This window comes from Gekko japonicus, unplaced genomic scaffold, assembly GCF_001447785.1.
Source record: "Gekko japonicus isolate JY-2015 unplaced genomic scaffold, Gekko_japonicus_V1.1 scaffold94, whole genome shotgun sequence".
NCBI lineage: Eukaryota > Metazoa > Chordata > Lepidosauria > Squamata > Gekkonidae > Gekko > Gekko japonicus.
In genome coordinates this window covers 47,155-64,989 of record NW_015174274.1, presented here as the reverse complement: position 1 = coordinate 64,989, position 17,835 = coordinate 47,155, and the positions used below count along the sequence as shown (strand labels likewise).

The 17,835-nt window shown below is 43.1% G+C and overlaps 1 protein-coding gene across 1 annotated transcript in view; it reads left to right on the top strand.

Moving 5' to 3' along the window:
- NMT2 (N-myristoyltransferase 2) overlaps positions 1–17,835 on the top strand; it is a 35,260-nt gene that overhangs the window by 4,266 nt on the left and 13,159 nt on the right. The window contains exons 2-3 of the mRNA XM_015423744.1: positions 6,883–7,018; positions 16,425–16,569. Of these exons, the coding sequence (XP_015279230.1) occupies positions 6,883–7,018; positions 16,425–16,569 (281 nt within the window). The remainder of the gene's footprint in view (positions 1–6,882; positions 7,019–16,424; positions 16,570–17,835) is intronic.

Genomic DNA, 17,835 nt, shown 5'->3' with positions numbered 1-17,835 from the left:
GGACGGTGTACATGTTGGCCCAAGGAACAAAGTTTTGCAAGTACATGTTGGCTGGGATGTATCAGACCAGCACAGTGGCTTTAATTGCAGCCCCTGTGCCTTATCACAAAACTGGTTTTGGAAGATCCCTAAAACTTGCTATGTGGTACGAGGAACTGCCATTCAATAAAGAGGAGTCCGATTCTCTTGGTAGTATGAAGCTAATTCTGGTGTTCCTTGGACTCTGAATCCAGTTCCTAGATTGCTTAAGTATCTGCACAGGTGCCTTGTTCTGTTAATCGAGTAGTAACAGTGCCATGAATCATGTCCTGCATTCATTGAAATGTCTTGAACATTATGACACATCCTCCAAAAAAAGCTAATGGCAGAAACGAAACTAATGACAAATGAGACCCTGTAATAAAAGCGTTGGGTGAGATTGATCATCTGTCCCTCCCCAAAAGACTGTTCAATGTAATTATATGCTGTTCAAAATCATAAAGGAACAAAATTATTGCGTGAACATTTCAAATGGCTGCTATTTTTGACATCTTGGATCTTGATAGAGAATGGGGGGAAACCTTAGATTAGGCACCAACGTAAAATCCTTGGGTCCCCCCCAAGATGTCTGGACTAATGATAGTTTTTCAGTTCTGTCTAAGTGTTTGGATAAGGCATAACTGTATTATAGGTTTCGAATGGACTAAGAGTCATTCCTGTTTTCTGGGGATTTTCAGGCACAGTATAAATGTGTATGAAGCTAGGGAGCTCTAATGGAAAATTTTCAGCCTCCTCCTCACCATACTATAATTCCCAGAATTCTGCAGAGAAAGACATGACTCTTAAACTCGTTGTTACTATCGCCATTGTATGGCATTGTGTGTAGTATAGCCAGGAGATCCTAAGATTGCCTGGCAGTCAGAGTTCTAGCTCTTTTAGCATTATGCACCACTAAGGCATGCTGTGGTCCTGAGCCATCGAAGCAGCCTTTAGGGGTGCAGATTAGAGCTAAGGAGACCTTGCCCAATGTTAATGGAGTGAGTCGGCCAGGCGGTGGCAGTGTGGCAGCACGACATCAAGAAGCCCTGACGTCATCAGCCAGCCGACAAGAATACATGCCGTCAGAACATGACCGATCCAGCCCGCAGATGAAGCCCCGGCTAGCTGCAATGTGTGTGTGATTAAAAATGCTGTATGTTTGTCTTCCCTATCCCCCACGAATATTGTTAGTCCAATTGTCAAAGAGTAATTGTAAATCGCTCTGAGCCCACAGGTGTGTAGGAAAGAGCGATCAATAAACTGAAAGTATAAATAAAATAAATAAAGTGGTGAGTGAGACTTGTTTTTAAGGCAAGAGATATTTCAGATGTGGTTAGCCATTGCTTGCCTCTGCGTCACGACCCTGGTATTCCTTGGAGGCTGCCTTTTCAAATACTAGCCAAGGCTGATCCCGCTTAGCTTCCAAGATCTGATGAGATCGGGCTAGCCTGGGCTGACCAGGTCGGGATATAAAACCAGTATCATTTTTTGGTGTAAGGAAATCCATACCATAAGTAATTGGAAAGCATACTACCAACTTGGTTTTCCATTAAAAAAAACTGAAAATGGGTATCTTACAGCTTTTGATGGCTTTTCAGTATTTCAAATATTTGCTTTTCAGTTGTAAGAGCGTGTTCTGTCTGCTCAGATGTGTGGTAAAAGGTGAGCAGATTAACTTGCTGAAAACTGATCACGTCAACTGTCTCGCTGTGTTCAGAGTTGCCCGCTTAGATGGTGCTGAACATAAAATCCTTCCAGAGTTCAAGCTTCACTTCGCATGTAGTGAAGGGTGTCTGCAATGCATCCTTTAGTCAGCTATATAAACTATATAAAGGAAGTTGTGTCCCTTGAGGCTGACACTTAACATTGACTGTTGACCACTTATACTCCTGTGATGCAGTGCTGATGTATTAAAATAGTGCTGTGGGCAGCAAAAGGCTGCATAAACTTACTGCAGAGAATATCTTAGGCAGCTCTGGGAAATGCAGGTATGCATGTGGTCTTAGCTACTGGATGCTGGAATGCATATAAGGTGACTCAGGCTAGTCTTGGGTTTTTCTTTGTGATTTTGTTTTGGGTCTCTCAAAGGTTGTTCCTACAATGCTTTCTGATGGAGCTGTTTTGAAGGTGAAGTTTATATAATTTAGTTTTTAAAATATTGTTGTTCAGTATCTATACAAACTATATTAATTGACGTTTGGCCAGTTTTTATACAACTGTTCAATTTTATCCTGTTATTAATATCCAGAATTCAACAAAAAAAAAGATTAAGTATAATTCCTCCTCCTTTTTAATACTTACATTTCTTATATCCTTAACAGTCATGTGAGCTCAGGGCCGGCCCCAGCTTATTTTGCACCCTAGGCGAGGATCCCTTCTGGCGCCCCCCCCCCATGCGCCCCCCATGGCTCGGACCCGTTAACTGGATCTGTGCCCCGGGCCTCCCGTTCCCCTGGCACCCATGCTCTTAACACTCACTTTTGTTTTGTAACTTTGCCTGCTTTGCACATCTGGCTTCCACCAAGGAAGACTCTGCAAAGAAAGGCACTCGTCGCAAACAATCTCTGCTTCTCACTTGCCTTGACAGTTCCTTGCTGGGGTTGCCATAAGTCAGTTGCAACTTGAGTGTCCGTGTGTAATAGCCCCCCTACTTAGATTCTTCTTTGACTCAGCTGAGTGACCCTTCTGTGCCCAGAGGGCTAAGTTCTTTGGTGGAATTGGTGTTTGTATCATCAGAAAGATCATAACATGTTTAAAACTCAGTAGTGTTTACAGCTGAACCAGGACAGCGAAGGGGTGTGTGTGCCAGTTTGGTAGTACCCCTAAGGGCCGGCGCACTCTAGGTGAGCACCTAGTTCGCCTAGTGAGTAAGCCGGCCCTGTGTGAGCTGATATAAATCCTGGTGATGGATGGATAGATGTAGTCACCATCATCTGGGCATTACACAGAGAGGGGAAAAAATGCCTCTCCATCAGCCCCACAGTGCATAGTGAGCATGCTGGAGTCCTCAGCAGCACCCACCAATCAGGGAGCAGTGAGTGCATGCACTGGCTCAGCCAAATAGCACTCACCACTGCAACTCCACACACACACACACACACCGACAGCACCCACGTCGTCTCCCCCCCCCCCATAGGCGCAGCATGAGAAGACAGGGACAAGAGATCTGTCAACAACACAATACCCACTGGCAGGAGCCCTGGAGCTAACATGCCCTAGGGAGTTCCACCGATACGCATTTGGCCTATGGAAGAGTTTCTCTTTGTCAGGCAGATGGATGGAAGACATCTGGGCAGCAAACAGGCCAGCACAGCACCACTAAGGAGCTCAGGATGGCTGGGGCTTCCCCCTGCTCCATTTTTATGTTCACAACAACCCTACAAAAGCAAGTTAGGCACTAAGAATGTGATTGGCCCAAAGTCACCCAGTGAACTTTGCAGTCCAAGCTGAGATTCAGGCCTAGGTCTTCTTGGTCCTAGACACACACTTTGACAACACAGTCTCTCATAATGCTTTTTGGCCTGATACTGTTTGTATTTAATTAACATGGGGGAATGGTCTGGTCACCAGTTGAGTTGGGCTTTTATTGATATTGTAGGATGTGGTAAAATACTGAAAGCTTTCCCCTCTGGACTTTTAGGAGGTTGCTGTAAAACCTGTTATTTTTATAATGAATGGCATCTTGTTTTTATGTACTGCTGTCTCCAAGGCCATTACTGATGTATTTTTATACAGCACCTAATAGTGTTTACCTACATCTTTCCGTGGCTTGACATTGGCAGAAGAGCTAGGATCCCACATAACCAAGGCTGTCTCTGAGTGAGCCTTGAGATAAACAGGCTCTTGCTTCTGCCTGTTACACAAGGCTATTGACCATCTTTCGTGGCATATGTGAACTGTACCTGTTTTTGTTTCTCTTTCTTGCCTATTTCTAAAGAGTGTTGTCTGGGTTCCTCAAATGGCTTTTTTAAAAATAAAGGAGAGTCCACTTGGAATGCCGCCGGGGAGGGAGGGAGGAAGGGCACCCCCCCCCCCAAGCTGAAACAGTACTAGGGGAGAGTTATTCTCCCATTTTTGTTGCTTCATCTCGAGCACTCTGTCACTTGGAGCAGCAAAAATAGGGAAATAACTCTCCCCTCCCAGCGCTGCTTCAGAGTGGGGGACTGCTTGCGGGGGAGGCAGGAGGCCTTCCACCACCACCCCCCACGGTGGGGTTCTGAGCCCAAACAGGCTCTCCTTTATTTTTTAAAAACCGTTCCCCATGGCCCCAACTTTAGAAAAATAAACATGTCTAGTTTGGCCCTTAGGGCCAGTAGTGTTCTTGACTTACACTTTTATGTTTGCTAATCAGTTAATTCTGTACTTGGTTCTGAATTGGTTTGTTTTTGTTTTTCTGCTGTGGGCTCTTTCTCTCATGATCAGTTGAAATGATAATGTAAATGACTTGGCTCACCTTCAGTTTTATAATGTACTGTAGTGACAGTGCTTTATCCCTGGTGGCTGGGTAAACTGTGATAAATCAACTATAGTGCCATGAAATTGACCATGGGTCTCTTCTCTTTTCTGTGAGCAACATCTAATTTTGTCATGAGTAGGGGGCCTTGTACAAAGTTGTAATGCACCTGTATTTTCCGACACCATACAAATAGTTGTATGAGTTACGAAAGAAACATTTTTGCTTTGTTACAGAAATACCCATAAATAGGCTTGTATTGTGGCAATGGATTTGCAGCCCAGACTAGCCCCCATGCTTGTGTCTTGTGTGTTTTTAGAACCAAGATACACCATTTTGTTTAACCAACTGTAGTTTAGCAAGTTTTAAAAAGTATATTTTATCATATTCAGAACAGCTTAGTTTTTTTAGGAAGAAATCCAGTTCATTAAACAAAAATTAAGTATGTGTTCAATAACTAAGACTCCTTGAAAACAAATCTACTTTTATTGCACCTTTTGAGGACATGTTTTCATACTTTCCATCTTGTCTTTTGCAAACTGCTATCCTTGACTCCAAGATAATGAGAACTATTAATGTTTTAAAGGATATACTGTTTCTAATCTGTTTCACCCTATGTTGTGAGCGCTAAACAACTAAAGGCATACAGCGAAACACATCAGGAAATAGGCTGAGTGCTTCTCTGAAGCTTTAAAGTACCCCATTATCTATTTCTCAGAGAATGGAGTTTAAACAAATGTCCAGTTAAATATGTTTGTTTATTTAGAAAATTTAAAATCCTACCTTTCTATTATAAACAATATACTCAAGGTAGCTTACATCAGTGAACAAATAATAAAGACTTCAGCAACACAACCCTTAATGTGCCTAAGAGCAAGCAGCCAGCAGCAACCCAAGACAACATTTTAAAACACTGGCAATAACTTAGCCCTTAAAAATGTAAAACTGGCCAAAAATACAGCGCCAATAAAAGCAGTCCGTAAAATATACTGTGATACAATCAACCATCCACAGTAAGACAAAACCAGTAGTGCAGATTACAGTAACATCATGTCAGAAAAGAATAAATACTAAAAAGCCTTGACAAATCTCCAGGACAGAAAGGAAAAGGGGCCAGATGAGCCTCCTGTGTCAATGGTTTCCACTGAAAAAGCCCCTTATCATCCAGAACTGCCAGCCCCACTTCAGTTAATGCAGGGATGTGAAGAAAGGTCGTTCATCAGGGCTATTTTTGGGCAGGAACGCACAGGAACGGAGTTCCGGCTGGCTTCAGAGTTGGCCATGCCCACTACAGCCAAAACCTCTGCAGGGGTAGCTACAGAGGGAAGGCCTGGAGAGCGCCACCGCCCCCCCCGGCAACTCCGAGACAGGTGGGCCAGGGGGCCCCTGGAAGGATTGAGGAGGGCCGGCATGCCCAGGCTCCCCACAGCCACGGGGCGCCCGGCCAAGCCAAGGGAAGGCATGGGGTGTGGCCTAATATGCTAATGAGACGTGCTGTCAGGGGTGTGACCTGATATGCTAATGAGTTTCTGCTGTTGGGTGTGGTCTATTATGCTAATACGTTCCTGCTGGGCTTTTTCTACAAAAAAAGTCCTGGTCGTTCTTATGGGAGGACTGTACGTCACACATACCATGGTACCCATGTTTGATAGCAGCCATTCTAAGTAGAGTTTCTCTCTTTTTCCCTTCTCTAGTTTTTGACCCCTTGTCCTGCCAGTGGCCAACTTGCACTGGCACAATACGAAGACAAGAGGTTGAACAATCTGTTACAGAAAGGAGGAGCTCAACACAAGCATGCTGTTTTCTCTAGCAGCCTCACATACTTTGTCTTGAGTATTTGTGGCCTTGAATTTACAGTGGAGCTACATAAGAGAGAAAAACATACTTACCATTTTCAGGTTTCTCTTATAATGCTTGTGCAGGGAGTGTTTGTAGGGAAGATCTGGGGAGGAAGGGTAAAGACCCCCCCCAACATCAATCATCTACTTCACACATCCTCCTGGGCTGTGTTTAGCTCTGAAAAAGGAAATAAACCCATGGCAGTAGGTGTTGGTGGACTCAAGAGGATTTATGTGCCTGTTCTCTCCTTACGTATACACTCACCACTCACCACAAACATGAGCTTGGGAATAGGAACTTGCTGAGATAATCAGTTAGATCCACTGGTAAGTTCTGCTGATGGAGGGAATTTTTTTTGTCTCCCCTGCCCTGCTACAGCCCATATTCCCTAATGCTGTTCTGGGGGCAGGCCCCAAGGTGTAGCATAAATGGCGAGTCAGAGATCTGCAGTGGAAGCAGGGAATCATTTGAAATTGGTACAGCTCTTAGCATATTGTAACTTAGATGTGCTTCAAGTTTTATAATATTTTTCATTTTTCAAAATTGGTTACATTTTATCTTTCTTTTTACAGAAGTCCAGGAGGAGACTTGGGAGCTAAGAAGAAGAAAAAGAAACAGAAGCGGAAAAAAGAAAAGCCAAACTCTGGGGGAACCAAATCGGACTCTGCATCTGACTCCCAGGAGATTAAAATTCAGCAACCGTCAAAAGTGAGAGCCTGCCTTTCTTTTAACTGTGGTAGCTTAGTGCAGAATTCATAGTAGATGATGCTAAGTCAGATGTGATATACCTGCTGTCACAATTGCAGACAAGAAAAATAATTATTATTACTATTACTATCGTATGGCAGTGTGTGTAGTATACAGAACCTAAAAAGGTTAGTCAAGAATAGAAGAGGGCCAACTCTAAAAATCTAATTATGAAACATACAAAAATATACATATATTTATTGAACACAAATTAAAATAACAAATAAGGGCCCATTCATACCTCATATACAAATATAAAAATACAAAGGCTGATAAAATAGACCTAACGCGTTTCGGCCTTCACAGGTCTAATACAAATAGAACATGTTGGCTAATATGTAGAAATATATACAATCATACATATACAGAATATGGAATAAAGACCTGAAAACAATTGTTTCAAAGTTTAACCACTGGGCAAAAATACAAATGAAACCTCCAGTGCAATCACATGTCCAGTAGCACTTCTCTCTGGTCAACTATATATTCTCCTGAGATTGTATAGCCAAATGTTCCCAATGTAGTGTTCCTTTTAACTTGTTCTATTTGTATTAGACCTTTGAGGAAGGCCTGTGAAGGCCGAAATGCGTTAGGTCTATTTTATCAGCCTTTGTATTTTTATATTTGTATATGAGGTATGAATGGGCCCTTATTTGTTATTTTAATTTGTGTTCAATAAATATATGTATATTTTTGTATGTTTCATAATTACATTTTTAGAGTTGGCCCTCTCCTATTCTTGACCTTTTTAGGTTCTGAATTCTAGGTTTTAGGTTCCGTTTTTTCCCTTTTCCCTTTTTTTGTCCTTAGTGTCTGTAGTATAGCCAGGAGATCCTAAGATTGGCAGCCAGAAGTTCTAGCTCTTTTAGCGTTTTGCAAGCTAGACTTGTTTTGAAGGAAAGAGACGTTTCGTAGGTGGTTTGCCATTGCCTGCATCTGCGTTACAACCCTGGTATTCCTTGGAGATCGCCAATCCAAATACTAGGCAGCGCTGACCCTGCTTAGCTTCTGAGATCTGATGCGATTGGGCTCGCCTGGTCAGTTCAGACCGGGGAGGGGGGGGAGCTAGCTTAATAGATTGTTCAAGGTAGAAAAGCCAGACTGGGCTATTCTGGTAGATAAAAAGTGTGTGTGTGTGTGTGTGTGTGTGTGTGTCAAACAAGAAGTGTTTTGGTGGTTGTACCTGTTTTGCTAAACTCCCTCCCTAAATAGTTTCTCTTGCTCGGTTGTGTCACCAGGTTATTAACTTTATCAAGCTGGTGCATTCTCATTTTGGTGAACCGCTCAATAGCAGTGCCTTAAATCTTCTGATGATGCATTTGGGCATAGTTTAAAATGTTTTTAACTGCTTTTGTTATAATTCTGAGTTGTCTTAACAATATTTAATATATATGATGTCCCATTTTGTTTGGAATTATATCCATGTGGATATGTTTTTAAATGTGGTTTTGTAATAAGCCTCAGTAAATATTTCCTTTGTTGGAAAAAGGAACTAGTGAGATTATATCAGAATTATAAAAATTGTATTTCAGGGCCTTGAAACAAATATGCATTTTGTACAGGGTTTGTAATTTGTATGAGTAGCTGCATCCTGACTTGACCTAGGATGTATGCAGGTATGTGAATGTCATACCCTCCTCTGGCCTGGACACGGGGTGGCTGATTTGATTTACCTGCCAACTTTAGATCTTCAGGGTAGATGTCACAGTCTTGTCGGCAGAAGGCACTGACAGTTGTGGATTTGATTTACCTGCCAACCCCTCCAGTCCTTTCCTGATCAAGGGAGGTGTCTTCCTGGGGTTGTGGACCCCATGTGATCTCATAGCCATGTGAGTTGGGAGGCTGAAGTGGGACAAGGGGAAGGAGACAGGGACAAAGTTGCCCTTTCTGTATCTTCTGTCAATGCAGGGGGGGGGGGGGTTGTCAAAGAAAGACAGGGCAATTTCACCCCTTTTCCTTGGCCCTCTGCAGTCCACTGACCTACATGGCTATTACACCACATGGACCCCTTGACGGTGGGAATAAACTTTCTTGGAAATTGGAAAGGATTGCTGGAGAAAGCGAAGAGAGGAATTACCTACAATCCTTGCATCCACTGATCATGGCGAGTTAGACTAGTTACTTGGTGACAGCTCATGGCTGCTATTGTGTGTTTCTATTCACAAATTCTAATGTAATTAATATAGCTTGCTCATCTGATGATGGGCAAGTGCACAGATTCCAGTCTAATACTAAGTGTTGTGAATTGCTGGTAAATTAAGGCTGTATAGCTATGGTAGCTTTTTAGACACTGAGGAGTTGTTGCTCAAATCAGGATACACGTGTCAGGGCAGGAACGTGTAGAGGTGTCCCCTTGCCTGTACAGACCAAACGTGTGTACTTTGGGGCGCTTAACACTTGGGATCATATTGCCTGTGTATACAGAAGTGCAGATACAGATCAACACTCAGAAAAATGGAGGGGGGACTCTTTAACAAAAGGATTTTATTTACTAACAGAAAAGCACAGAACTGAAGCAATTTAGTAAACCAGTAAAGAATTAGAAATATGTAGTAGAAATGCAGTATAGTGTAACAGCAATAATAACACAAAATATTTCCCTTGAATGACTGCCTACCTACAGAAAATAAACGCATCAGAAAAAATAAAACATATGAGCCTGATTTTTTTTGGGGGGGGGAGGAGTTGTCCATGGCAGCAAAAAAGCTGTGTCTAGAATTTAAACTAAGGGGGAGAAGGCAGAGTGTTCAGTGCCCAGTCAACGGAGTAGAGATTTTGGATCCAGAAGAGATGAGGGACCAACTGTCAGTCTGGGATAGCAAGGATGTTTCTGCATTCAGGTGGGTATCCATGTTAGTTTGAAGCAGCAGAACAAAGTTTGAGTCCAGTGACACACTTAAGACCAACAAAGTTTAATTCTGGGTATAAGCGTTCGTGTGCAGGTACACTTCTTTTGTGCATGCACATGAAAGCTTATACCTAGAATAAAGCTTTGTTGGTCTTAAAGGTGCCACTGGACTCAAAGGAAGTTTCTGAACAGGCTACAGAAATTGGGGCTCAGAGGTGACTTTATATCCTTTAACCTGAGGTGTCTTGGTATTGAGATGTATAAATAATACAAATGTAATCTTTGGGGGTATGCAAGTAGGTGGACCCTTTGTCTGTTGCAGAGGGCTGTTTTCCCTTTTTGGAACTGGAGTGTCAGAAATGTTCCCTTAAGGAGATCTGGATGTCAGATATGTTTGCATCTATAGGTTAGGTACTTGCCATGATTGGGGAAGGGCTAGACTCTTCCTGTCTGATCGTTTTCATGGGGATTGCTGAGATTGGCCCATTTCTTATTGTTGTGGAAATCGAAGTCATTGTTTATGATCAGATTAGCTGGGAGGAAGCTCTGGGGTCCTTGGGGAACATGGCCCTCGACTGAATCCCTCTTAGGGTGGCTTTATGCTTAAATCTGATAAAGGAGCAGCCCTGCATTCCTTTCCTCCTTGACCTGACTCCCTACCTTTTGATGTCACTTGAATTCAAACTCCTATCCTTTCTGGCCCACCCTCAGGTGTACACCTATGCAGAAAGAGATCAAAGGGGGGGTTTCATTGGCATCATATTATTCTAGGCCCTTTTTTGCTCACAATGTGCACATTGATTTTTCACAATACATGCTGCAAAATAAACTTCACCCTAGAAAAGCCAAAAGCTGGTCCTAAGGTATGAGGTTAGCACTGCTGAAACAGAAATCTTTACAGTTGGGTGATGAGCACCTACAGGTTAATGCCTTTGCAGCTAACACAAATTAAATTAGGTATTATGAAATTTCTTCTGCTTCCAGGAGTCTCCCATTAACCCTGTACTGTCTCCAGGCTTAGTAGTACTGGATGAAGGCCATCACATTTATATCTCACCCTTCCACAGTGGAACTCAGGTGGTGTATGTGGTTCTCCTTTCCTCCCTTATTCCCACATAACAATCTTTTTGAGGTAGGTTAGACTGAGTGTGATGGGCCCAAGGCCACCCCTCAAGTTTTGTGTCAGTGTGGGGCTAGTGCTGTCATAATGCTGAGGGAGAAGTTGCTGTACAGGGAAAAAAATATCTGCACACCATGCAAGCCTCTAAACCCTCTTCAGGTCATCTATCTGTTTCAGTTCCTCTTAAGAAAGCGTGGGTTTTCTACATCAAGTTTTCAAAATGGTGACTGGTGGCTCATCCTTGAAGGAATGCCAAGCTGTGATGGCTGTCCTCTGTTTCTGCTTTTAAACGTCCGGAAAATGAGGCACCGTGCAGGATAAGAACCTGCATAGAAGCAGCAGAACTTAACAAGCCATCACTCTCTCCTGTCGGCTTTGCTCAGTGTGCTGTGATATATCTGGCAAAGGCCAAAGCTATCTTCAAGTCTAAGCTCTGCTATGAGCACTTTGCATAGCCTTCCCGTTGCATTTCCTTTTCTTTTAGCTTACCCCCACAGGGCTGTTGTGAGGATGACAAATATGGATTGTTCAAGCTCTTTGCAGCAGTGGTGTAGAAATAATTATACATTTCAGGCCTGCCTACACAGAAAGGACTTGTTGGCTTTCTACTAATCACGAAGCCCAATCGCTACTTTGCATGTCAGCAAAACTCTAGTCTGCCTGTGACCCATTGTGTTTTATATAGCACCTGAAAGTTATTTTTATCCCTTTTTACAAGCAATTGCAGCCTTTCATAAATTTTGATGTATCGAAATAAATTGTATACATCAACCTCCCCTCTTGCTCCAGTTTTATACTAAAGGCAGTAATGCTACACTCATTTATTTTGGAAAGTTCCACTGAAATCTCTGAGCCTTGCTTCCACTGGTTTAGGTTGCCAGTGTACAGTTTCCCGTTTCATTCCCTTGGTGGCTGCTGCCCCATGTTTTTCATAGAGCTGATGAGAAGTGTCAGTAAAGCTTCATCTCTGATGCAGCCTAATTCTTATCCTTACCCTTCTGTGGATGCAGTGAACTCGTCCAGACCTATTTGATGTCCTGCAGTGATTATGTCTCATATTTGCATGCGTTTTCAGCGGATGGCTTTTTTATCTGTAACACTGCTTCTCAGAATCAGACCTGTTCGGTTTAAGACTGCCAAAATTCAAATTCACTACAAGGCCTTAGACAAAGTTTCCCTCTGGACTCCCCACCCCCCCTTTGCACCATCAAGACCCAAACATCACATGAAAGTAAATCACACTACTTCCCCAACTCCATGGTCACTCGAAGGAGCATGGTCCCCAGAATTCTCTCCCCTGCCTTTCAACAGCCAATTCAGATAGTACAAGTTACTCTCAGCCCCCAATATCCTTGGGAAGCAGGAGAGAAAATTCTGGGGACCATGCTCCTTCGGGTGACCATGGAGTTGGGGAAGTAGTGTGACTTACTTTCATGGCTAAGTAGCCATGTGGAAGAAGTGAAGTCTCTCTCAGCACAGCCTCAGTGTAGACAGTGCCAGAAATGCCCCCTGTTTAGAGGAAACTAGGTCAAGTTTTATGTAGGGATCAGAGATCAACCGAAAATGTCTGTAATTCAGGGGGTCACATAAGCATCTAGGATATGACACCTAGCACTCCATATCTGGCCCCAAAGGAAGGTGAAATATCACTTAACACAGTGGTGAAACATCCTCCTGTCCTGGACTCCTGCCCTGACATCTTTGCAACCCATTCTTAAGGTGTCCACACCACCCTGAAAGCTCTGTGTGCAAACGCCACGTGATCATGGGAAAGCAATTCACTGATGTACACTTTTCAGAGGGAACATTCATATGAGCCTTCCACTTTCTGAAATATGGTCTAGCAAGGGCCAAGATTGTTTGTCAGCATCCGGCTGTAAGAGCTTCTAACTCTAGCCTATGAAATCTCTGACCAACCTTGTGGGGAGCCATAACTACCAGAGAATCCCTATAAGTCTGAGTTAGCCAGAAACGATATTTTTGTTTTTTATGTCCTTTGTTTATTCTTCCATAATGCCCCCATGTGCTTATTTCTGTGTGTTTAGAAATAAACCTTTGAAAATTGGATCTTTCACTCTGACTTGCTGTGGTACTCCCCCTCATGTGCTTACCACACTGTCCACCTGTGGGCAGGTGGTGTTGATTGCCTTGCAGAGACAAGGGATCCACCAGGCTTTCTTCCCAGTCAGAAAGGGGATTTTCTTACACGAGTTGCTGTGAGTTGTACCTAGATCCTCTTGAACTGCACGTGTGCATGATGGGCCTGGTGAGAATCATCTTCCCCTTCCATTTACAATCACCACGGAGCAATTCTAATGTGTGCAGCCTCTGGCTCCTGCACTCACATGAGTTGTTAGAATAAAAAGACTTCTGTGTCTGGACACATGCCAGGTCAGATTCCGGGCCCTTAATGGGGTGGATTTGGTTGCGGTCATTCAAACATGAGCTTGATCGTGGACTGTGTTAGAATGACAATAGTACATGTAAGACCCATCCTATGCCACTTGTGTGCCCTTTCTTAAACCTTGGTACAAGGTGAGAAAGGAAGGTAGCCCCCAGCAAACCATTTAACATTACAGTTTCAGTTGAAGGAGGCAGTATTTTTATTCTTATCATCTTGAATATTCTGTGTTGCTGTTTTGTGCTATTTAACTTTTACTTAAAGGGAAGTGAAACATCGACCAAAAGGTTTAAAAGAAAGTAAGAATAGGTCTGCCAGCAAGACAGTTGCGATTTTAGCCCTGCGTCACGCTGAAAGGGAGAGCGGGTTGCAAATTCAGTGAGCCATCCGTGTAGGTGGCTAAGTGGGAAGGCAGCTGGCTGTGCATCCCAAGTCATCTCTGTAAATAACTGCTTCAGCCTGGTGTTATAATGGAGCCACAGGCTCTGGCTTGCCCAGGCAGGAGCTCTAGCTGAATTTGATAGGGCTGGCACCTGTCCTTAGTGTCCCTGCAGGTGTACTATGTAAAAACTGGTGTTTGGGCTCCTGACACAAGCATAGGTTGGGAAAAGTAGAGCCGTGATCTAAGCAGACTAGTCCTTGTTCCTGTAATATTAGGCACCAGCATCAGATTCCTTGGCGTCTACGTGATCCTGCATCTGGTATTTTCTCCTTCTGTCTTGCTGTTATTATTGCTATGATACAAGGACATGGTGGCTTTACGTGGGAATGTATTGCAGATGTGGAAGCAAGGTTATATTTCCCCAGAACACAGTTTTTAAATACTACAGTGGTGCAGTATATTCAGGGGTGGAAAAAGCACAGCTAACTCATTCTCCCAGCAATTTGATGGCAGTTAGTCCAAGTTCATGGTGTCCCACGAAATGTTCTCTTACCAGAAACGTTTGATTTGTCTTTGCCCACCTGTTCCTTGTATATGGCCCATAAAGTTGAATGTCATGCATTTTGCCCTGCAGGCCATGTTCACATGCACTTCAAAGCAGCAAACCAGTTGGAGGGAAAAGTTCAGGAAGAAGATACGTTATTTCCTTCTCTGTTGGCTTCTTTTGAAATACAGTTGTACAGGTTGTGGCTTCTTTTTCCAAAATTTATGAGCCAGGGAATGATGGAGAACTTAATGCACCAGTGATTGGAGGGATCTCCTGTTCTCATCATTGATGTGTTCTGATCACACTCTACCCATGTCTTCCAAGTGTTTAATGGGGAGATGGCAGCACTCATGTCTGCCTGAGCGATAGTGCCAGTCTTGGCCATCCTTCCTCTAATGAAAGGCTGCTGGCTGTAGCTACTCTGGTTGTCATCTCATTGCTACTTGGTATTTTTCAGAGCAGAGCCCTAACACAGAAGGATGTCCCAGACCTCTTCAGCTACTTGGGGTACCAGGTGCTAGGCCTAGTTGTTCCAGGCACCAGCAGTGTGTAGGCATCTGGATTCTTACACGAGAGAGAGGGCTCGTGATTGTAGTTCCAGTAAAATACTAGTGACATGATGAGCCTGTCCAGAGAGAGGCAAACACTGCTGAACACCGTGGGCCCAGCTATACAGTTTTCGCCCACCATTTGAGGCTGGAGAGTGATAGTGCCGTGTCCCCCATTGCACAGACCTGAGTAAACCTCGGACAGGGCAGAGGAATTGCACACCAGAGAGTGCCCCATGTGTCTGCCACCTGCAGATTAATGCTCTGTGGGCTTCATCCTGAAGCCACTCTCAGCTCTGATCCCCTGGTAAAACTCATAGGCTAAATTGAGCTCTTCTTTCATTTTGTTCCCACTTGACAAGGGCCCCTCCCCTCAGTGCTTGGGTATTGCTGAATATGAGAGTGTTTGTTTGTTTTTCTGCCCCAAAGCCCTTTACAGAATAAATCCACTTTAACCAAACTGTGTTTCCACATATGGCTCATTGTTACTAAATGCAGTGTAAGGCTGCAGATTCTTTCACTTTAACAGAGTTTGTTTTCAAACTTGCTCTGTTTGCCATTTGAACTTTGCTCAGCTTAAACAGCTGGAGGAGAAAAGGGCGAAAAGGCTCTCCTGGCCCCTGTATATGTATGTTATACCCTGTACTATAAAATTTGTATTACAAATATTGCATTCAGGTTTAGCTGCAAAGAAACTGTTTTTGAACTTTACAAAAACAGAGGCACTTGATGAAGACAGTTAAAAAGAAAGTAAGAGAGGGGAGGAGGAAATCTATCCATAATTTTTGTTCGAGGGGGAAGAAAAGAAAACCTCCTGAATTGTCTAAGGGCAGCATTGAGTGTTATGGTAGACTTTGGCCTGTTGCTGACAATGGCAGCCCCTATTCCCCCCCCCTTTCCCTTCCTGTAACATCTGGTGAGCACCTTATATGACATGAGTTTCTCCACCCCTGCTCTACATCACTGGCTGCTGCCAGTGGGGGAAACCGGAAGTGTGATGATGTCACATAATGTGATCACGAGACAAGATTGTACAGGAAGGGGAGGAGTAGAGGAAACGCAAGAGCTTGAGAAGGTAGTAGGCCAGGAGAGGCTTGGATAAGAAGGAATGGAAGGAGTTGTCCTGAGGAAAACGATGAATATGAGAGAAAATGGGAGGAGGGGTGAAATGTGCGCGACCCGGAATTGTTGTAGTTCAATATTAATTTGAAATAAGAATGCCAATATTTACCATCTGCTTTCCTGCTGTTGTCAGAAATAAATTTCTAGTGATCTGTTTGAAAAATAAAGCACAGATATTGCCCTTAACTCTTTTTTTAACAGCTAATTTTGTTGGTGGGGTAGGGGAATAATTCTTGGGGCTGATGGCTAGGAAATATAATAGACTCCTCAATGGTACCTTTAATGTCCAGGTATGGTAAATGTGTGATCACAAAAAGATAAGACATAGTTGAAACAGGAGAGGCATACCTGTGTTTGTAACCAATAAGTTTCTCTTTATCATTCCATCTATCTCCGCAGAACCCGGCCATTCCAATCCAGAAGCTGCAAGATATTCAGAGAGCTATGGAGTTACTGTCTGCATGCCAAGGGCCAGCAAAGAATATTGATGAGGCGACCAAACGTAAATACCAGTTTTGGGATACGCAGCCCGTACCCAAGCTTAGTAAGTTCACATTAGCTGTATTAAGGAGAATCTGTGTTTAAGTCTATTAATTTGAAACAGTTGGTGAACATTTCAAGGTAGTTTTCCTCAGCTTTTCGAATGACATTTTTGAGCCAGTTTGGTGTAGTGGTTAAGTGCGTGGACTCTAATCTGGGAGAACCAGGTTTGATTCCCCACTCCTCCACTTGCACCTGGCTGGATGACCTTGGGCAAGCCATAGTTCTGGCACAGCTGTTCTTGAAAAAGAGCAGTTTCTGTCAGAGTTCTCTCAGCCCCACCTACCTCACAGGGTGTCTGTTGTGGGGAGGGGAAGGGAAAGGAGTTTGTAGCTGCTCTGAGACTCTCTTGGGTAGTGAAGGGCGGGGTATAAATCCAATCTCCTCCTCCTTAATAGTAAACTCGCAATCACTTAATAGTAGAATTGGAATAATGTCATTGATATACACTGCACTTTAAAGAGAAAAATAAACAGACATGACAACTCCCTGCCCCAAGAAGCTGACAATTGATGCTTTAACAATTGATATTTTGCAAGCAGAGGGGATACTAAAGTGAGGGGAACAATGGGGAAAAGTTAACAATTGGTGAATTTAAAAATAGTTGTTCCTGTTAGTATGTGATTTGGCATGTAAAAAGGGTTGGAGTAGCATGGAACTTATGCCTGGAGTATTTTACTGAGTTGATGTAAATGTGGGCAAAACATTTCAGAAATATACACAGAATGACTGGAAGTAGTCCATTTCAAATCTTCTCCCTTTCTTTTTTCTTTGCTCGAGCACAGCTGGTATATTTTATAAGGGAAAAGCAAAAGGAAGAAGTTAGATCTTTGAACTGTAAAATAAAAAATAACACTGAGAAGTAATAGTATATTTTTAAAATGAAGTGTTGGGTTTTGGATTAATTTTTCATCAGCGGGGCAGAACTTGCCTCCCCACTCCAATGACAGCTCGCTGATCTCCATGAGATCCTGCTTTTGGGGGGGGGGGGCTATAGAGGATCCTGAGGAATGACATGGGGGAGGGTCTGTAGTTGCAAGGGGGATCTGTGGAAATTGCCAGTTTAATTTTGATCCATAAATCAATTAATATTTTTGTTTTGTTGTTATTTTTTCTTGTTTTGTTGTTATTTAATGGTTTTACTGTTTTATCCTGTTTTTATGTATGGGCTTGTGTTCTCTTGTAAGCCGCCCTGAGCCCGCTCGCGGGGAGGGCGGGGTAAAAATGTTAACAATAAATAAATAAATAAAATAAATATGAGGCCTATGGG